At 46.2% G+C, this 21531-nt stretch overlaps 2 protein-coding genes across 2 annotated transcripts; both read right to left on the bottom strand.

Annotated features, from left to right (window-relative positions):
• Positions 1-6177: 6177 nt before the first annotated feature.
• Positions 6178-10158, bottom strand: LOC123107449 (serine carboxypeptidase-like 15). The gene is made up of 13 exons (XM_044529434.1): positions 9807-10158; positions 9568-9713; positions 8710-8786; positions 8507-8629; positions 8320-8422; positions 8195-8232; positions 7718-7822; positions 7488-7559; positions 7230-7400; positions 7000-7071; positions 6687-6919; positions 6542-6587; positions 6178-6472 (listed from the first exon to the last, which is right to left on the bottom strand). Exons 1-13 carry the CDS (start codon positions 9995-9997, stop codon positions 6389-6391), a joined length of 1461 nt encoding a protein of 486 aa, XP_044385369.1. The 5' UTR covers positions 9998-10158; the 3' UTR covers positions 6178-6388.
• A 9193-nt stretch (positions 10159-19351) lies between these two features.
• Positions 19352-21247, bottom strand: LOC123107448 (uncharacterized). Its single transcript, XM_044529433.1, has 2 exons — positions 20319-21247; positions 19352-19582 (listed from the first exon to the last, which is right to left on the bottom strand). The coding sequence occupies exons 1-2, from the start codon at positions 20829-20831 to the stop codon at positions 19541-19543; spliced, it is 555 nt and encodes a 184-aa protein (XP_044385368.1). The 5' UTR covers positions 20832-21247; the 3' UTR covers positions 19352-19540.
• Positions 21248-21531: the final 284 nt, after the last annotated feature.

Raw genomic sequence — 21531 nt, 5'->3', positions numbered from 1 at the left:
ATGTCCGTGATCACATCCGGGACTCCGAACAACCTTCGGTACATCAAAATGCATAAACTCATAATATAACTGTCATCGTAACCTTAAGCGTGCGGACCCTACGGGTTCGAGAACAATGTAGACATGACCGAGACACGTCTCTGGTCAATAACCAATAGCGGGACCTGGATGCCCATATTGGCTCCTACATATTCTACGAAGATCTTTATCGGTCAGACCGCATAACAACATACGTTGTTCCCTTTGTCATCGGTATGTTACTTGCCCGAGATTCGATCGTCGGTATCCAATACCTAGTTCAATCTCGTTACCGGCAAGTCTCTTTACTCGTTCCGTAATACATCATCTCACAACTAACATATTAGTTGTAATGCTTGCAAGGCTTATGTGATGTGTATTACCGAGAGGGCCCAGAGATACCTCTCCGACAATCGGAGTGACAAATCCTAATCTCGAAATACGCCAACCCAACATCGACCATTGGAGACACCTGTAGTACTCCTTTATAATCACCCAGTTACGTTGTGACGTTTGGTAGTACCCAAAGTGTTCCTCCGGTAAACGGGAGTTGCATAATCTCATAGTCATAGGAACATGTATAAGTCATGAAGAAAGCAATAGCAACATACTAAACGATCGGGTGCTAAGCTAATGGAATGGGTCATGTCAATCAGATCATTCTATGATGTGACCTCGTTAATCAAATAACAACTCATTGTTCATGGTTAGGAAACATAACCATCTTTGATTAACGAGCTAGTCAAGTAGAGGCATACTAGTGACACTTTGTTTGTCTATGTATTCACACATGTATTATGTTTCCGGTAAATACAATTCTAGCATGAATAATAAACATTTATCATGATTATAAGGAAATAAATAATAACTTTATTATTGCCTCTAGGGCATATTTCCTTCAGCACTCTGCCTCCTCTTTGCACGCCTTGAAGAAGAGTAAGCTGTCGTCGGCAAACAGCAGGTTTGATATCCCGGGACTGCCTCTGGTGATCTTTAGGGGGGTGATTTTTCCTTGATGAATCTCCTTGTCTAGCAGGCATGCTAGTCCTTCAGCCACAAAAAGGAAGAGATATGGGCTCAACGGGTCACCCTGCCGAAGCCCTCTCGAGGGGATGAAAGGCTCGAGGAGCTCCCCATTGTATTTGACTGTGTATCTCACGGATTTTACACAGCTCATCACCTAGCCAACCCATTTTTGCTCAAACCCAAGCTTCAGGAGAGACTCTTCCATAAATCCCCAATCGACTCTATCATATGCCTTTGCCAAATCCAACTTGAAAGCACAGTGCGTATTAGCTGGCTGTTTGGAATGCTGGATTTTGTAGAAGCACTCGAAAGCAATCGTGGCGTTGTCTGTGATCAGGTGGCCGGGGATAAAGGCACTCTGAGTCTCAGAAATCAGATCATCCAGAAGGGGTCTCAAGCGATTCACCATGCATTTGGAGATCACTTTATATATCACGTTGCACAGACTTATTGGTCTGTAGTCTTTCAGGTGCTCTGGATTATTCTTCTTCGGGATGAGTATGATTACCGTGTCATTAATCCCCTCCGGCATGATACCCTCCTGGAAAAATTTCAGAACCGCATTCACCACGTCCCTCTTGACAATACTCCAATTCCTCTGGAAAAACCTTGCTGGAAAGCCGTCGGGCCCCGGAGCTTTCAAAGGGCCAATTTGGAAGAGTGTGTCGCTGATTTCCTTTTCCGTGAAATCCTTAACCAACGACGCATTCATCTCTGCAGTAACTCTTTCATTCAGGCAGTCCACTATTACCTTAGGATCGACTCCTTCTTCTTTAGTGTACAATTTTTTGAAGAAGCTTGTGGTCATTTCCTGTAACTTGTCCATTTCCTCCACCCAAACACCATCCTCATATTTTAACTTACTGATTGTATTCTTTTTCCGTCTCCATGAGGCTTTCCGTTGGAAGTACTTTGTATTTTTATCTCCTTCTCTCAGCCATAACGCTCTAGATCGCTGTCTCCACATCATCTCCTCCCGGTGCAACACCTCGTCCAAGTTCCTAGATACAGCCTTAATCTCCCTGTCTCTGGCAGCCGACGCTTGTTTCTTCCACAGGCTCTTCAATTGCTTCCTGAGCGAAGCAGTCTGTTTTATAATTGAGCCGAAGTTGTTTTTTCCCAAGTGTGTAGGGAGCATTGCAGACCTGCAATTTTCTGTGATATATCAAATAGGTTCACAGCTGTCCCTCTCTCCTCCCATGAGTTCAAAATTGCATCTGTCAACGACTCCATTCTTTCCCACATATACTCATATCGGAATCCCTTATGCAAGGTTCTCCATTCTTTCCTCGGACCGAATCTAAGGAGCAGGGGAAGATGATCGGATCTAGATGAACAAATGTGCTCGATTGAAGCTTCAGGGAAGATAGAGCTCCACTGTTGGTCAGCAATCCCGCGATCGATTCTGGCCTTGACATTGTCCGCACCCTTCTGTTTATTATCAAAAGTCCATCTTGGACCGCTGAAACCGAGGTCGAACAACTTACAGTTGGCCAGAACTTCTCTGAAACTTTCCATGTTCTTCTCGTTTCGCGGTGTTCTAGAAAAGTGTTCATGTTGCCAAGCAGTTTCATTGAAATCACCCACCATGAGCCATGGTTCATTTGACATCGGCCTGATTCTGCGTAAGAGATCCCACATGTGATGCCTCTCACTAGCTTTTGGCTCTCCATAAACAAAGGTACCCCGCCATTGCCGGCCATGGGGATTTAGGCGTACCAACACATCGATGTAACACGGGCCAATAGCGAGTTCTTTTATTTCAACTTGCTCATCATAGAAGAGAGCTATACCTGCACCCTTTCCCTTACCAACATGGGAGATGCAATCTTGAGACCTAGTCTCCTATGTAGCTTATTAACATAATCCTCGCTTTTCCTAGTTTCAGAGATAAAGACCAGAGAAGGCCGGTAGGTGCGCACTAGGCACACCAACTCCTGAATTGTCCGGGGTTGCCCAAGGCCCCGGCAGTTCCAGCTTATTATCGTCATGGCTCCTGGTGGGTGCCGTCCATCGCACCCACCAGTTGACCGAGAGCCCCTGGCTCGGTTGCTTCCTGTCCACCATCCTTGCCCTTGCTCCCCTGCCCTGTGCCCTTCTTTTTCTTATTCTGGTCAGAGTCAGTACCCACCTCTTCAGTGCCTGCTCTCTCCGAATCATCCTGTCCACGAGTGTCTCTCTTGCCAAGGACCGATCCAGAGTGAGGTATGCCCTTCCCGTTGCCCTTGATGCCAGCCAAGTCTCGCATAACTCTGTCTTTTTCTTCTGCAGCTACGTCCCCACCCTTGCCTAGACTCTCAATTGGTGCAGCCTCCACATGTCCTTCCTTCTGTACTGGATTTGCAAGCAGCTTCATAGCTTCGTCCTCCTCGGAAACTTTCCCCTTGATTTCATCCTGGCTAGCAGTCTCCTGTGCACCAGTGGACAGAGCAGGGCTCGGCCTATGAGCATTGGTGATAGCTGGAATCGCCGTGCCTCCATAAAGCGGGGTGGGTCCAAAGCCTGGCGGGTAGCTGGGATCCGCAGAGACCTCGGCCAAGACGCCCGCTGAACCGCCGCCGCTTCCAGCCGTGGGCAGAACCGGATCCATCACAGCGCCCTCATAGGACGCCGCCGTCTTGTCTGACTTGCGTGCATACCCCCGTGGAGTGCCCTCACCGACCCTGATGGCACTGACGGCGGCGATGGTTGCCTGCACCCTGGGGTCAGCAAGCACATCCTCGGGGACTTCATTGTAGCGCACCATAGCAAGCTTCTTTGGGACCCTCCTAGTCTCCTCATCGCTCTCCGAGTCGAAGTTGAGGAAGCGACGAGCTCCACCCGCATCGGGGAGAACGACCCCACTAACACTATTGCTTTTTTTGAAAGGAGAGGCTCGCATTGCTGCCGTGTACCTCATCATCTGGAGGTCCTCCGGCAGCTTACAATCGCGTTGGCCATGTCCTATACAACCACAATACGCACAAAAGCGTGGAGCTCTCTCATACTTCACCTCTAAGATGTGCAACTCATTTTCCTTATTGATTATCATCCCTAGCTCTCTGGTTTTAATACTCCTAGAGGGTGGTACATCAACATCATGTTCAACTCTGACCCTAATGAACTCATTGCGGATTCTACCCATCCTATCTGTATCAACTGCAATGACCTTACCAAGCAGGGAGCCCAGCTGTTCCCCAACCTCCTTGGACATGAACAGTGGGGGAACGTCGAAAATCTGGGCCCAAATTGGCATGTGGGCGATCTCCACTTTGCCCGGTGCCTTTGTCCCGTCCACCGGAACCATCAGGAAGGCGTCACCGCGATGAGACCACGGCCCGTTGTCGAGGATGAAATGGAGGTCACCCTCCTTCTCGAACTCAAGGAGGTACCTGTTGTTCTTCAACTGCGTGTAGTGAAGCTTGCCACGCAAGCCCCACCTATCCTTGAGCTCCCGGAAGAGGCCCATGGCGCTGAAGGCCTGCATCGAGAAAAACAAACCAACCACGAGCCACCTGTTACGCATGGCCGCCCTCTCCCTTGAGAGGTCGAGCAGCACGACGTTGGGTGCTTGCGCATCCATGGTCACCCATCCATTGGACCTGGACGAACTCCCCCTCAGCATCCTGCGGCTACCTCCATCCACGCGGTCACACGAGCCCACCTCCTCGAGCTCGTGCATCGCCGCCTTGTCCTTTCTCGCGCCCTGGCTCGCCATCGGTGACTTTGGTGTATGCTGGTGGGGGAGAGAGATCTGTGAAGAAGTTTGCCCTGAGCCGCCTGCTTTTAAAGAGATGGCCCGGCTCTCAAACTCAAACACAACAGGCTGAAGATTTGGGCTCTGAAGATCCTTTCCTTCCATTGTGATCTGATCTGTTATTTCCTACTGAAAAACCTCTCTCCCTCGGTCCGGTGGTTCCTTCCTCTCCCGGATCGCCGGGATATCATGCTTCTGCGCGTTATCCATTCCAAAGGACGGCCTCTATAGATCTTCGTGCATCTCTCTGATCCTGGTTGCTAGTCTTTCCAGGCATGCACTCCTTGGAGAAATCTGATTTCCTTCTGATATGATTCTGTTCTTCACAGACCGCGATCCCCTCCCTGCCAGATCTCGTACTGCATTCCTTGTTCTCATCCAGGACTCTCGGAGGCCCAACGGATCGGGATAGGAGCCCGCATCCGATCTGATCTCCAAATCTCCTTTTACTCCCTCGAATCTCCTAATCTTGTGCGCCGGATCTTGGACGTCTTCCGCTGCGCCCAAACGCCGCCGAGTCGCCTCTCCCAGGGGAGCGGAAATTTCGGAACTCATTTGACCTAGTGACTGAAGCAATTCAGATAGATATCGTTCTATCGATTGTTGTATGTACTGCTATGTAATATCATCATATAGGGGGTAAGCACGACCACCAACCTTTTTCTGCTGAAGATCGTTTTTCTCTGGTCCTGGCGGCTGGAACCCTAGCCGCCGCCAGGAGAGGTCATCTTTCAGCGCCGTCCTCCAGCAGCTCCCCTCCGTCGGCGACCTCGGTTGTCGGTGGTGAGGGTGGTCGCCGGATCCATGCGAGTGGATCGTTTTTATTCCTTTGTAGTCTAGGTTTTTAGGTTGTTCATTGTCTTGGCTTCGGCGGCGATGATGACAACGCTAAATAAAGATTCTTCGAATCCTTATCTGACGAGGTCATCGGTTCTATGGTTGGGGATGGATTTGGAAACCAGTCTGTTCAAGCAAGAATAGCGTGGCGGCGGCGGCATCCTCATGGTGGACCCGTGTCCCCGGGCTCCGTCGTTGCGATGGCGTTTGCTCCAACGTTGGCGCGGAGCTTGGGAGGTAGTCGAGAAGCGGATGCAGATTATGGTCTGCGTCGACGACATCTAGTAGACGGATAAATTATTGACGACATGTTGTCCCGATGATGAGGGCGGGGCTAGACGAATACTATTATGAATGCAATGCTATGTTTTATTAGTTAATACATGGGGATGCAAATTGATTACGGTCGTTGGATGGAGTCTTATCTACGGAGGCAGATAGATATCGGTTTATAGATTTATGTATGTACTGCTATATAATATCATCATATAGTTACCGAAGCAAGCCCACCAACCTTTTTCTGCTCTATTTTTCTTTCCACCAGCGAACATTCCCCCATTGTTATTTTTTTCGAAAATGATGATTACCCCCGACTTAAACGTCAAGCGATGCACAAAGCCATATCCACTCATTGTTATACATTGAACGGAACAAAGTTTGCATCTGTGAATCAAGCTTTAACAACTATTGCTATAGCTCCAAGGTACATGACACAATGTAGTTACAACGTGATGGACACAGTAACCACCACCGGAGGCTGCATGTACACCATCAAAGAGGCTCACCAGAAAGCCACCTTGCAAACATAGCAAGGCATTGCTTTGGCATGTACTCCGGAGCAGTATGTCCACCGCCCTGTTTCACAAACAAAAATATTACTACACATTTATATGGTGTAGCAAAGAGAAGACATCAAGGGCATACCTTGACAGTTGCAAAGGTGAGGTTATTTGAGTATGACCTTGTATATCTGCACTTGAGAAAAAGTCGCATGTGAGCATCCATCAGAACAAGTCTCAGCCTATTCAGTTGCAACACCCTTATGACGGACGGACAAATCAATCCTCACCCTGCAACTTGTGCATCGACATACCACGGTCTCCACTCATCCACAACGGAGAAGTTGAGAGACTTGATCCAAGCCTGCGTGCCGATGGAAGGTACAATCATGTCATGATCGCCGCTGTAGATCAGGCTTCTGTAGCCTCTGGTGGTCACATCCAGATGGTGCTCCACCGAACTGAAAATATCGTTGGTGTACCGTATGTCGAAGTTGCATCTTAGCCATGAAGGAACCGTTCCCTGCAATGTACTTAAGAATATCATGATCAACCATACCATATCAAGCAGGAAGCAGCAATGCGTATTCAGACGTCAATTACTTTGTGGATACCAAGAGCCTCTCTGACAGTGTCATTGTTCGCCCATATCATGGACAGCATATATTCCGCGGTCTGCGGTGAAACACGAAATACTCTCAGATAAGAAAACATCGTGCTGCAAATTTAATACTCCCTTCGATCCATATTACTTGTCGCGGCTTTAGTACAACACTAATGCCGCGAAGACTAATATGGATTCGGAGGGAGTAGTGCTGTTTATGTTTACTAACTCTACACTCTGCAGAAATCTCAGACAGCTGAAGCCCGGCCCTGGCAGTGTAGTCCTCCTGCAGCTGGAGCATCTCTCGTGCGCTTGAATTCAGTTTCAGATTGTATGGACGCGGGCTCGCGAAAGCGCACAGGGGCTCCAGGATGTGGTTTGGGCATATGTCCTTGACACACTTCACAAAAATGCAACTTGGCTGATACTGACTCACTAATTGGGAGAAATGAAAGGCAAAACTTTGCTTTGCAAAAGAATCGGATACCTCGTCGATGGCAGCATGACTTTTTGTGCACTCCTGGCTGAATTCCCATGCATTGCAGCTCTCTTTGTACTCCTGGAAATAGTAATAAAGTAAACTGCAAAGACAAACATAAAGGTACAACTTTTTTGCAGTAGATTTTCTATTTTAAAAAAAAACTGACTTAATAGATGAGGGGTCACGCATGGATGCAAGTAGCAAGTTCCCTTTCAAAAGAAAAAAAAAGATGGTACCTGGTACATTTCGTCAGATATGAGACCCTTCCCGTGCGCAAATGGAATTTTAGCTGGATTATCGTAGTACCAATAAGCTGTGACTGGATTCCCCACAAGATAGCCCTGGTCATAACATGCCAAATTAGCAGGGAAGAAAGAAACTAATCAAACTTTTTTTTGAGGGAACTACGGCAGGCAAATGCCGCCAGAACCATTTCCAATTTGAGAGGAAGAAAGTTCAAACAAATCTAACTTTGTTTTGAGGGAACTACGGCGGGCAAATGCTCGCCTGAGCCATTTCAAAATTGAGAGGAAAATAGTTCAAAATAGTCTAGCTTTTTTTAGGAACTCAGGCGGGCAAATGCCAGCCTGGACCATCTTCAAATTGAGAGAAAAAGTTCAAACTAATCTAAATTTGAAAATTGTGTACTACAGGCGGGCCGGAAAAGAAATCCATATACATAACATGGTAGTTGCACTCTATTGTCTTCAAACCTTTAGATTGAGAGCTGATCCACTGCCATCTTCTATCCCTAGGAGAAGTTATACATCCAGTTGTTCAGACAAGAAAATGAAATATGTATGGAGGAGAGAAGAACTTGTGCATGTATAGAAGTTACCTTTAGCTATTCCAAGGGTGATGCCTGGCACAGTAATACCACAGTAGGAATCACCCGCAACATAAAAAGGATTCGACAAGAACTCTGGGTGCTCATCAAACCACTGCAACACGTACATGCAAGAACAATAAGCATTTGCAATTCATTAGTACTAGTGGTGGTTGGGTGATTGAGGAGGAAGTGTGACCTTTCTGATGAAGATGACAATTTGGGTGACAACTTTGGTATCACTCGATTTGTATCCTTCCTCTGTTTTGGAGTACGAGAAGCCGGTTCCAACGGGGGAATCGATGAAGATGATATTGCTCACCTGGAAGACAGAGGGATCCATGTGCGACTCAGAATCATGAAAATAGTAAGAATGAAGAAGATTTTGAGACTGAAACCTGCCTTGGTCCATGAGTCTGGTTTGTAGAGCAACTTGGGAAAGCCATTGACGGCGGTGCGACGATCGAAACTCAGAGGGCCTGCACATATATACCTGATTGTTGAGACCCTGATATATAAAAGGTGTATGCATGTTTTGCACGAATTTTGGCTAGTGCTACATGAGCGCATTGTCTTTCCAAAATGTTCAGCTCTCCATTCAAGCAGTAGTAGAAGTGGATTTGCTTCGAGACACCTAGAAGGTGACTGCATATCCAGTGCTCCCATCACTCAAATGTTCCCATGCTAGCATTTTCCGTGAAAAAAAAAACATTGTGCATGTTCATAAGACATGTGTTCACATTCCCTAAAATTTTCAAATCTAAATTTGAAATACACATGGAGAAACAAAAAAGAGAAATATGGGTGCGAATAGCGTCATTTTTTGCTTTTGTCTGTGACACTATTCATGCAGATTTGTCTTCTTTGTTTCTCCTTGTGTATTTCGAATTTGAGTTTGAACTTTTTAGGGATTCTGTAAAAATGTCCTGTGAACATTCAAAAAATTATTTTATTCACCCACAAAAAAATATTTTATTTTTTTCAAACATTCTAATTTATTTTTAGAAGTTTGGAGCATGATGGAAGCATTTAAAGTGTGGGAGCACCTGATATTTTCCCTGCACAAGGCATGCGAACAAAGCCACACCGAGTAGTGCTAGTTTCAGTTTTCGCGACCCTCAAAAAAAGTCACAGTTTTCGTGGATACATATGAAGTTTGATTGCGACAGATATAGATGCACGGTACCTAAAAATGGAAGAGAAAGGAAGACGGATGGAGACGAGGCGATGGTTCTGGACTTGAAGAGTTCGGTTACCTACCGATCTCATAGACAAGGCCGGAGAAGGCGGAGCACCCTGGCCCGCCGGTCAGCCAGATCATGACGGGGTCCTTCGCCGGATCCCTCTCCGACCGGATGAAGTAGTAGAAGAGGCGGACGCCATTGCTCTCGTCCACCTCGACGTACCTGCGACGTCATGCGATACATGCATGTCACACGAGAAATAAATCAATCAGTTTGTCAAGTGGAGAAAGCCAGAGGTAAGGTAGTACCCCCTACCCCGTTTGGAGCTGGAAGGGGAGGGGGCCGTCGAAGCCGGGGAGATGGGTGATGATCTTGCTCTGCTGCCGAAGGGAGCTGGAGGAGGAGGAGGACGAAGCGGCAGAGGGTAGGAGAAGGAGGAGGAAGAGGCAGACGGAGGCAACGAGGACGCTGCGTCTGTCGTCTCGTTTCCTCCTCGTCGTCGTCATAGTGGATATCCTTACCGTGTCTCCCTCTCGCGCGTGCTTTGTAGTATCCTTCCGCGGCTGCCTCGCCCTTTGTATCTAGTCCCGCGGAGGCTTCGCAGACTCACAAGGGAAACGGAAGGAAGAAGAAAGAACAAGAAACTAGACGAAGATAAAGAGACACCCAAAATGCTACACCTACAACAATTGCCTACGGGCCTCTCCAACCTCAGCTAATAAACCCCGCATGATTTTTACTGGGTGGGCCCCTTTCCTTTCCTTCTCCAATCAAATCCTGCCACATCAGCTTAAGCGGTAAGTAATAATCTGCCCGTAGACGTAGCTTTGCTCGCGAGAGACGGACGTACATGCTGATGGCCGGGATTTCTACAGCTGGTTTACGTATGCTGTCTTTTCAAACATACGGGCGGGCGGTCAGAAGTTGTGTTAATCGTACAAAAGATGGTACGAGTTTTGCTAGAGCTACGGACAGATTTATAGAGAAGCAAGCTTACAGGCTGAGTTGTCAACTTGCCATTGCAAATAGGAGGAAAAGAAAGGCCCACCTCGTGAATTTCACGGGGGAGTTGATTAATGAGTGTGGGACACGTACACCCCGTGGCACACTTCCGTAAAACCATCCCGTAAGTCTAGGATTTTCGATTTGGTACTGTCTTGTGAAATTTAGTCTAGATTCATCGTGAAGTACTTTATATAATCTGTACACGGGAGGCGATCGCGATCTAAAATTTCTGATCCTCCCGATCCGATCTTCCTCTCCTCGCCGCTGCCGGATGCTGCTCCCGGGCAAAGCCTAAGCAGCCATGGTGGCGGCGAGGATCCGGGTGGTTCCATGGAGGCCATCCTCGGCAGCGACGGCGGCAAGAAGGGCAGATGCATGAACAATCAGCAGCTGCATGATGGCGGAATAAAAAGCAGTAACAGCGGTGAGCGGCTTTGTGCTCAGCTGCGGCCATACGCAATCACGCAATAGCTGATGGTAGCAGCATGATGGCGATCTGGAAACAGCGGTGGCGGCGCATTGCACTCACCCGCGCGATCGTCCAAAGCAGGTTGCAGCATCAGCGAGGTATCCGACACTATGTGTCATGGCATAGCAGTGGCAAAGCACAATAATTCTACACTTACAGACAACATGACACGGAAATCACCTACGGACTTTTCTCCACCAATCTCTTCCCACCCCTGATTTTCAGTGCGGGTCCCATCCCCTCCCGCTTTCCAATCAATGTTTCATAGCTCAGCCCGTAACAATATTCAGTAGGAATCAGGGTGTAAGTGTAGCATTTCTCGGCAAAGCATGGCCAGACGGGGAACGTAGCGGCGCCGAGCCATGAAGCATGCTGTTGCGGGCGGGCGTCCTCGTGGCTGCGTGGGTGTGTGGTGCCGATGGCGCCGGGGCTCCCTCATGCTGGGCTCGGGTGCTGCTGCGCGGACGTCTGTGTGGGGGCCGATCATGGTTCCGGGCCAGATCCGGACGGATTTGGCGCAGGGGCCAGCATGCATCGGGTTCTCTGCTCGGAGATGGACTGTGGCGGTGAGGAGCTGGACTTTCGCACGGGCGTTGACCGGCCGGCAACGCTACGGTCCACAGATGGTGGTGGTGATCTAAGATCCGGTCGGTCAAGTGGGGGTGATTGCAGAGTGTGCTTTGTGACCTTCTACGGCTCCACAGTTATGTGGCCACCAAAGATCTTCGCGTGTGTTTATCTCTTAAGATCGAATGGTTGATTTCGATAGTGAGATGCAAATTATGGACGACAACTTGACACAGAGGAATGGTTGCGCGGCGACGGCGACAATGTATGTAGCTGCTGGGATCGTGGAAAAGTGATGACGACAATACTCAAGTGACTTCGATGGTGGTGCTACTCGAGCACCTGGTCTTGAGCTTCGGGGTGAAAGCCTAGGTCTGACCTGGCAATGGCGATGTTTGTTTTACGTCGTTACCTTGTTGAAGGCATTGTTCGGATATGCTTGGATTGATTCTTCAGGGTGAAAACCTAGATTCTGGCCTTGGTGGTTGGATCTAGTGACGGCGATGCTTGAGTATCGCTCCCTTCCTGAAGGCGTTGCTATCGAAGAATCTTGTCGTCCATGTGGTGTCATGAGATGGTTGGTGCGGATATGGTTATTAATGATAGTGAATCAAACATGTGGTTGGATGGTTAGGGGGACAGTGCTATCTTTAGCCCACCAGGGTTCACGTCCTAGACTTACATTGGTTCTCACACTTTCCTGAATTCATTTCGGGCTTTCGGTGATGTTCGTTCCCCTCGATTGTGAGGCCTTTATGACGACTTCGTAAAATCTTAAAATGTTATGCCGGCTCAGTCTCTTGGAGGTACTCATAGGGATAGAGTGTACTTGCGTGCACTTGTAAAGATGAGTGTATGTGAGCGATTTTGATTATACTGCATTGAAAAAAGCTTATGTGTAACATTGGATTTGTATTCTATATAAGTTATTAATGATATGATTTTTAAGTCACATAAAATATGTACTATTAAGAGGGCGGGCCTGGCGCAGTGGTGAAGTCCTCCCCACTTGTGTCAAGAGGTCCTGGGTTCAAACCACTTTCTGCATTGCACTTTGCAGGGGTAAGACTAGGTTCCTCTTGGGGTTTGTCTTGTCTTGTGATGAATGTCGAAGGATTGGTAATATTAGTAGGCGTCGGAAAATGCCTATGAATTATTCACTTATTATTGAAACATTTGATGTCTGGGAATTTGATTATATGGGACATTTTCTATCCTCTAATGGGTATACACATATTTTAGTTTTTGTTGATTACGTTACTAAGTGGGTAGAAGCCATTCTAACTTGTAGTGGTGATCACAATACTTCTATTAAAATGCTTATTAAAGAAGTTATTTTTCCGAGATTTGGAGTCCCTAGATATTTAACGACTGATGGTGGTTCACACTTTATTCATGGTGCTTTCCGTAAATTGCTTGCTAAGTATGATGTTAGCCATATAATTGCATCTCCTTATCATCCTCACTCTAGTGGTCAAGTAGAATTAAGCAATAGGGAAATAAAATTGATCTTGCAAAAGATTGTTAATATATCTAGAAAGAATTAGTCTAAGAAACTTGATGATGCACTATGGGCTTACAAAAGTGCTTATAAAAATCCTATGGGTATGTCTCCATATAAAATGGTTTATGGAAAAGCATGTCACTTACCTCTTGAACTTGAACATAAGGCTTATTGGGCAATTAATTTAAAGAGCTCACCTATGATTTCAAACTTGCCGGTGAGAAGAGCTTATTTGACATTAGCTCACTTAATGAATGGAGAACCCAAGCCTATGAAAATGCCAAATTGTTTAAAGAAAAAGTTAAAAGATGGCATGACAGAAGGACACAAAAGCGTGAATTCAATGTAGGTGGCCATGTTTTGCTATACATTTCTTGTTTAAGATTTTTTGCAGGAAAACTTCTCTCTAAATGCAAAGGGCCTTACATTATCAAGGAAGTTTATTGTTCTGGTGCCATCAAGATCAACAATGCCGAGGGTACCAACCCGAAGGTGGTAAATGGGCAAAGAATCAAACATTATATCTCAGATGATCCCATAAATGTCGAAACCAATATTATTAATACCATAACACCGGAGGAGTACATAAGGGAAACTTTCCAAAATGGTCCAGAGCCCTGAAAAGGCAATAGGTATGTGATACGGTAAGTAAACTGACTCCAAAAGTCCTCCAATGGCAATTTTGCTTCATTTTGGAATATTTAAAAAAATACAAAAATAAGAAGTAGTCTGAATAGCGCACGAGGAGGCGACAAGCCGTGGGGGCACGCCCTACCTCCCTGGGCGCGCCTCCCTGGCTTGTGGACACCTCGTGTGCCCTCCGGACTATGTTTTCTCCCAGAATACTTGTTATGCACGATAAAAATTCATCATATAACCTCCCGAAGGTTTTAACCACCGTACCACGACAATATCCCGTGTTCTTGTTTTGAGCTGTTTTCTACATGAGTTCTCATGGCCAGGCATCATGTCTTCTTCCTCCTCCAATAATGTGGAAGACGATGCTTGGTTGATGCAGATGGAACTCTGGAGGGAGGATTCCGAGGAAGTCACGATGGAGGAGGATGAGGGGGATTCACTTGAGGTTCACCCTCCGGCTTCAGAGAGAGGCACTCTGGCTGGCATCTCCACTACTCTGAATCCCCACCAAGCAATAGGGACTACAAGTAACCATGAAGGCCAAGAGATACGAGCAAGGCTTCCCCCTAGGAGGCCCTTACATAGGTTACATTGGAACAACTTTCATAATTTGGTTCATAACTACGGAGTGGAGAATACTCCTTGTGCACATATACCCTCCCATTGGGATATATCCCGTCTAAGTGAAAGTGATGCAGGGAATGGTTCTTGGTGGCCTGAAAATAAGCATCTTTTGGAGGAAATTCAAAAGAATGCAGATATGCTCCAACGTGTACTCCAAGAATTGCAAGTCCTGAAGGGTACCTTAATGAAGCTGACAGACACATCATCATCAACCCCATCATCACCACCTCCGAAGAAGGAAATTTGATTACATGGGTATGGGCACTCCCCTTGGCTTGTGCCAAGCTTGGGGGAGGTGCCCCGATATCATATCATCGTCACATCTTTACCTTTATCGTTTTCCTTAGTTCGATCCTTTTGGTTATATATTGGTTTAGTAGAATAAAGTCTTTTGTTTTTAGCATGATCTAGTCTTTGAGTTTTGCTTTGTGATCTATCTATGTAATCGGGTTTGTGAGTTATATAATAAAGAGTATTTTGGAGTGAGGGCTTTACTTTCTTGCCTTGATCTTGGAAAAGAAGAAAAGAAATAAAAAGATAATATAATGATCTTATGGGAAGTGATGACCTCACATATAAAGAGTATGATGAATAAAATTTTGTTGAAGGTTGACAAACATAGTATTGGTCATTGTTGCAATTAATAAGAAGTAATGAAGAAAGAGAGGTTTCACATATAAATATACTATCTTGGACATCTTTTATAATTGTGAGAACTCATTAAAATATTATATGCTAATAAGTTGATGTTGGACAAGGAAGACAACATAATGGGTTATGTTTTCTTATATCTGAATAGAAGTTATATTGTCATGGATCCTCCAACATGTAGAACTTGCTTCTAATCCTATGCTAGCCAAATCTTTTGCACCAAGTAGAGATACTACTTGTGCTTCCAAAATCCATCAACCCAGTTTTGCCATGAGAGTCCACTATACCTACCTATGGAGATTGAGTAAGATCCTTCAAGTAAGTTGTCATCGGTGCAAGCAATAAAAAATGCTCTCTAAATATGTATGATCTTTTAGTGTGAGGAAAATAAGATTTATACGAACTTGTGATATGGAAGAAATAAAAGCAACGAACTGCATAATAAAGTTTTTATCACAAGCGACAATATAAAGTGACGTTCTTTTGCATTAAGATTTTGTGCATCCAACCATAAAAGCGCATGACAATGCTTCCCTCTGCGAAGGGCCTATTTTTTACTTTTACCTTCTACCTTTATACAAGAGGCAAGGTGATCTTCACCTTTCCTTTTTACATCTTTTCTTTTTGGCAAGCACTATGTGTTGGGGAAAGATCCAAACATATATATCCACTCGGATGTAGGGTATCATAAAGTATTGTTGTTGACATTACCCTTGAGGTAAAAGGTTGGGAGGCAAAACTATAAGCCCCTATCTTTCTCTATATCCGATTGAGGCTTTGATCTCATAAGTATCGCGTGAGTGTTAGCAATTGTGAAAGACTAAAAGATGGTTGAGTATCTGGGCTTGCTATAAATGGCTCTTATATTGACTCTTTCCGATATTATGATAAATTGCAATTGCTTCAATGACTAAGATCATAGTTTGTTAGTTTTCAATAAAGTTTTTGTTTCATACTTTACCTTGTGAATGATTTATCACCTTGGCATAAGAAATTATATGACAATATGTTGTTGTTCTAAAAATGATCATGATGCCCTCGTGTTCGTATTTTATTTTTATCGACACCTCTATCTCTAAAAATGTGGACATATTTATCAATTTCGGCTTTCGCTTGAGGACAAGCGAGGTCTAAGCTTGGGGGAGTTGATACGTTCATTTTGCATCATGTTTTTATGTTGATATTTATTGCCTTATGGGTTGTTATTACACATTATGGTACAATACTTATGCCTTTTCTCTCTTATTTTACAAGATTTACATGAAGAGGGAGAATGTCGGCAGCTGGAATTTTGGACCGGAGAGGAGAAAATCTGAGAGACTTATTCTGCACAACTCCAAGTCCTGAAAATTTACGGAGAATAATTTTGGAATATATACAAAATATTGGGCAAACAAATACCAGAGGAGGACCCACCAGGTGGCCACAAGCCTGGGGGCGAGCCCTGCCCCTAGGGCTTGTGAGCCCCCTGGCAAGTCTCCAGTGTCCATCTTCTACTATATGAAGCGTTTTGACCTAGAAAAAATTAAAAGAGAGCTTCCGGGACGAAGCGCCGCCATCTCGAGGCAGAACCTGGGCAGAAGCAATCTAGGGCTCCGACGGGGTTGTTCTGCCGGGGAAACTTTCCTCCCGGAGGGGGAAATCGGAGTCATCATCATCGGCAACGATCCTCTCATCGAGAGGGGGTCAATATTCATCAGCATGATCTCCTCTCAAACCCTAGTTCATCTCTTGTATTCAATCTTTGTCTCAAAACCTCATATTGGTACATGTTGGTTGTTAGTAGTGTTGATTACTCCTTGTAGTTGATGCTAGTTGGTTTATTTGGTGGAAGATCATATATTCAGATCCTTAATGATATTCAATACCCCTCTGATCTTGAACATGAACATGCTTTGTGAGTAGTTACATTTGTTCCTGAGGAAATGGGAGAAGTCCTGTTATAAGTAATCATGTGAATTTGGTATTCGTTTGATATTTTGATGAGATGTATGTTGTCTTTCCTCTGGTGGTGTTATGTGAGCGTCGAATACATGATACTTCACCATGATTTGGGCATAGGGGAGGCATTTGGAAGTAATAAGTAGATGATGGGTTGCTAGAGTGACAGAAGCTTAAACCCTAGTTTATGTGTTGCTTCATAAGGGGCTGATTTGGATCCACATGTTTCATGATATGGTTAGAGTTGTCTTAATTCTTCTTCCATAGTTGCAGATGCTTGCGAGAGGGGTTGATCATAAGTGGGAGGCTTGTCCAAGTAAGGACAGCACCCAAGCACCGGTCCACCCACATATCAAATTATCAAAGTAATGAACATGAATAATATGGGCATGATGAAAGCTAACTTGACAATAATTCTCATGTGTGCTTGGGAGCGCTTTGCTTTATATAAGAGTTTGTCCAGGCTTAGCCTTTGCTATAAAAAGGATTGGGACACCTTGTTGCACATTTGTTACACTTTTTACTTGTTACTCGTACGAATTATCTTATCACAAAACTATTTGTTACTGATAATTTCAGTGCCTGCAAAAAATACCTTGCTGAAAAGCGCTTGTAATTTCCTTCTGATCCTCATTGGGTTCGACATTCTTATTGAAAGGACTGCGATTGATCCCCTATAGTTGTGGGTCATCACCCCCCCCCCCCCACTTCGTCCCTCCCCTGTGATTCGTATCTTCTCCCTCGATAACCAACGTCGCCACTATACTACCTTGACCTATGCCTAGGCTTTGTCGGACCTCCGCTGCTCCATCCATGCGCCTTCCCACCTTTGACTACATCGTCGTTTCATCCCGGATACGGCATGTGCCCTGCCGTTACCGTCCATGGAAGACACCATGTCCGACAAGTGTTTAGCCAAGTGTTGTTGCCAAATTATGTTACCATTCTCATTGTTTACTTTGAGGCAAACTGTAACACCCACGATGCGGCTATATCTCCCACGTGTCGGAGCACGACTTAGAGTCATAACCACATGGTAGGCATGTCTCAAGAGGGGTAATCTTTACACATCCCATATACTGAATAAGAAAGGGATAAAGAGTTGGCTTACAATCGCCACTTCACACAATATATAAATATAGCATTACATCATCCAGAATACAATCAAGGTCCGACTACGAAACCAAATAAAGAAAGACAACCCCTAATGCTAGATCCCCGATCGCCCCGACTGGGCTCCACTACTGATCAACTGGAAACGAAACAACACAACGAACACGATCTTCATCGAGCTCCCACTTGAGCTGGGTTACGTCACCTGCACTGGTATCACCGGGACCTGCAACTGTTTGGAAGTATCTGTGAGTCACGAGGACTCAGCAATCTCACACCCGCGAGATCAAGACTATTTAAGCTTATGGGTAGGGTAAGGTAATGAAGTGTAGCTGCATCAAGCACTAAGCATATATGGTGGCTAACTTACGCAAATGAGAGTGAGAAGAGAAGCAAAGCACGGTCGTGAACTAGAAGTGATCAAGAAGTGATCCTGAAACTACTTACGTCCAAGCATAACCCAAGAACCGTGTTCACTTCCCGGACTCCGCCGGAAATAGACCATGACGGCTACACGCGTGGTTGATGCATTTTAATTAAGTCAAGTGTCAAGTTCTCTACAACCGGATATTAACAAATTCCCATCTGCCCATAACCGCGGGCACGCCTTTCGAAAGTTCAAAACCCTGCAGGGGTATCCCAACTTAGCCCATCACAAGCTCTCACGGTTAACGAAGGATATTCCTTCTCTCAGGACGACCCGATCAGACTCGGAATCCCGGTTACAAGGCATTTCGACAATGGTAAAACAAGACCATCAAAGTCGCCCGAATGTGCCGACAAATCCCGATAGGAGCTGCACATATCTCGTTCTCAGGGCACACCGGATAAGCAATCTGTACAACTAAAACCAACCCTCAAGTTTCCCCGAGGTGGCGCTACAAGGGGCTCTAGTTTGGACCAACACTCAAAGGAGCACTGGCCCGGGGGGGTTAAAATAAAGATGACCCTCGGGAGCGCGACTCCCAAGGGAAAAGTAGGTGGCGGTGAGGCAAATGGTAAAACCAAGGTTGGGCCTTGTTGGAGGAGTTTTATTCAAAGGGAACTGTCAAGGGGTTCCCATTATAACCCAACCGCGTAAGGAACACAAAATCAAGGAACATAACACCGGTATGACGGAAACTAGGGCGGTAAGAGTGGAACAAAACACCAGGCATAAGGCCGAGCCTTCCACCCTTTGCCAAGTATATAGATGCATTAATTAAATAAGAGATATTGTGATATCCCAACATATCCATGTCCCAACATGGAACAAACTTCAGCTTCACTTGCAACTAGCAACGCTATAAGAGGGGCTGAGCAAAGTGGTATCATAGCCAAACAACGGTTTGCTAGGACAAGGTGGGTTAGAGGCTTGACATGGCAATATGGGAGGCATGATATAGCAAGTGGTAGGTATCGCGGCATAGCAATAGAGCGAGCAACTAGCAAGCAAAGATAGAAGTGATTTCGAGGGTATGGTCATCTTGCCTGAGATCCCGCAAGAAAGAAGAACGAGTCCATGAAGAAGACAAACGGACGTAGTCGAACGGATCCTCACAAACGTGACGTTAACGGAACTAACCCAAAGAAACAACACTGAAAAGAAGCAAACAACACAGTAAACACCCATCACATAATAATGGCATGATGCACAATCAAGTATGATGCATGTTCGGTTTAATGAGGCATGGTATGGCAAAGTGCACAAGCAAAACTACAAGTTAAGTGGACCCGAGACTTATTTAGTTCTATCTCGTTTAGGTACCCATCAATATTAAATGTTGTTAAACATGGCAAAAGGTGAAGCATAGTAAAACTACCTATCTAGGCAAGTTTAAATGAGGCCGGAACAACAAGCAGCAAGTCCAGAAAATTCTCATGTGCATATTTACGGATTTGGTATTGTTCTGACCTAAACCAAATTTTAGAGTTGTTAAACATGCTAGATGAGTGCACCATGTTAAACTAGGCATTTTTTACCCCATTTACATATAAATTTTATTTAAAACCGAGCTACGGTTATTTAGTTATGAATTAAAGCATTTTACCATGGGAATAGGCAAATTATATGAAAACAGCATTTTAAACATGGATCAAAGTTGGAAATTATGAAACTAGACAAAATTCTAAGCATGTTTCATATTAACTTATTTTAATCCGATGCACGGTTCTGAAGTTATTATATGCATGAACATTAAGGGTTTTTCTGAAAAACTGCAGTCTCTGGAATAATTTCTAAATTCATTCCACGAAAAAAAACATGAATCGGGCCGCATCTGAGACTTGGCCCAACAGGAGGAAAACAAAAAAAGGCGCTCGGGTGTGGCCTCACCCAGTGGGTTGAGGCCCAGTCGGTGCTGCAGCAGGCCGGCGGGTCTGGCTGTGACTTGGCGTTGTGGGCCACGCGGGCACGGTCAACGCACGCGGTTGTTCGCTTGCTTTCCTCGCGTACAGAGGCAAGCGGGAGGAGCGGAAGCAGGGCACGACGGCGGCAGCAGGGAATTGGCGCACGGCGGAGCGACGGGAACGGGAGGCGATCGCCGGATCTGACGGCAAGCTCCTGGGACGGCGTCGGGTCAGAAGAAGAGGATGACCCTGGCATGGGCTCTTCGGCAAGGTGGCGTTCAGGCGGAGCTGAAGAAGATGGTGCATGTCCTCCATTCATCAGGAAGCAGAGCAGCGGGGACGTCTTGGCGCGGCTCCACGTCGACGCCGGGGACGGGGAAACGCGGCTGATGTGGCAGGAGGAGTGGGAAACGGCGAATTCATAGCTGCTCCTGCGGCAGCGTTCGGCCTTCACTGGTGGCGGAACCGAGGCGAGGTAGGAGGCAACGACGGTGGCCATGGCTGCAGTCCTGTACAGAGGGCAAAAGAGAGAGAAAGTCAAGGGAGAGGGAAAAGGAGGACAGAGAGCACGGGAAGAAAAGGGGAATGGGGACGACGCTCATCTGCTGGCCATTGCTGCCGGCGGCGGGCGTTCGGGCGCGAGGCGCTGGTGTTGCTGGTCGGAAGCGCCGTTGGGCAGCGAGGGGGAAGGTGCTCGGGGACGCGGGGTGCACGACGGCGCAGGGAGACGAGACCGAGCGCTCCTGCTCGGGTGCGAGGATGGATCGAGAGGAGGTGGTGGTGGTTGACCCGGTGGATTTTGGATCGATTGGACGAATCGGACAAGACCCGAGGAAGGGGGAGACCGAGTGGGTGGATCGGGAGGGATCCCGAGGGAGATGGTCAGTGGGCGGCGGCGGCGCGGAGGATCCGTAGGAGATAGGGTTTGGTCCAAAACGGACTAGGGATAGACTATATATATGGGAAGAAGAGATGTTTAGATCTTTCGATCGAAATCCGAGGGATGAGAACAAATAGGCTAGGGAGCCCAATAAATAAAACGATGATATTTTATAGATGTTCGGGGATGATCCGGACCCAACAGTGACGACTGTCTGGGTCGGGTTCGGGACAACTTTCGGACGCGCGCGAGGGGTTCGATGCACTGATGCAAGGAGGGGTTTCAGGGCCTGGCGGTTGATAGCGGACTATGTAGATGG

This window comes from Triticum aestivum, chromosome 5A (genome assembly GCF_018294505.1).
Source record: "Triticum aestivum cultivar Chinese Spring chromosome 5A, IWGSC CS RefSeq v2.1, whole genome shotgun sequence".
Taxonomy (NCBI): domain Eukaryota; kingdom Viridiplantae; phylum Streptophyta; class Magnoliopsida; order Poales; family Poaceae; genus Triticum; species Triticum aestivum.
Note: the sequence above shows the minus strand (reverse complement) of the source record. Positions and strands in the feature narration are given on the sequence as shown.

Bases quoted from the DNA above. Each gene is read 5' to 3' on its own strand.
- LOC123107449 (XM_044529434.1), bottom strand. From the start codon at position 9,997: ATGACGACGACGAGGAGGAAACGAGACGACAGACGCAGCGTCCTCGTT. The intron at 6,588-6,686 runs GTGAGGATTGAT...TCTCAAGTGCAG, and splicing joins GTCGATGCACAAGTTGCAGG to ATATACAAGGTCATACTCAA. The intron at 6,473-6,541 runs GTATGCCCTTGA...TTTGTGAAACAG, and splicing joins TCACCTTTGCAACTGTCAAG to GGCGGTGGACATACTGCTCC.
- LOC123107448 (XM_044529433.1), bottom strand. From the start codon at position 20,831: ATGGCCACCGTCGTTGCCTCCTACCTCGCCTCGGTTCCGCCACCAGTG. The intron at 19,583-20,318 runs GTGAGGCCACAC...GCTTCTTTTCAG, and splicing joins ACTGGGCCTCAACCCACTGG to TGTTGTTTCTTTGGGTTAGT.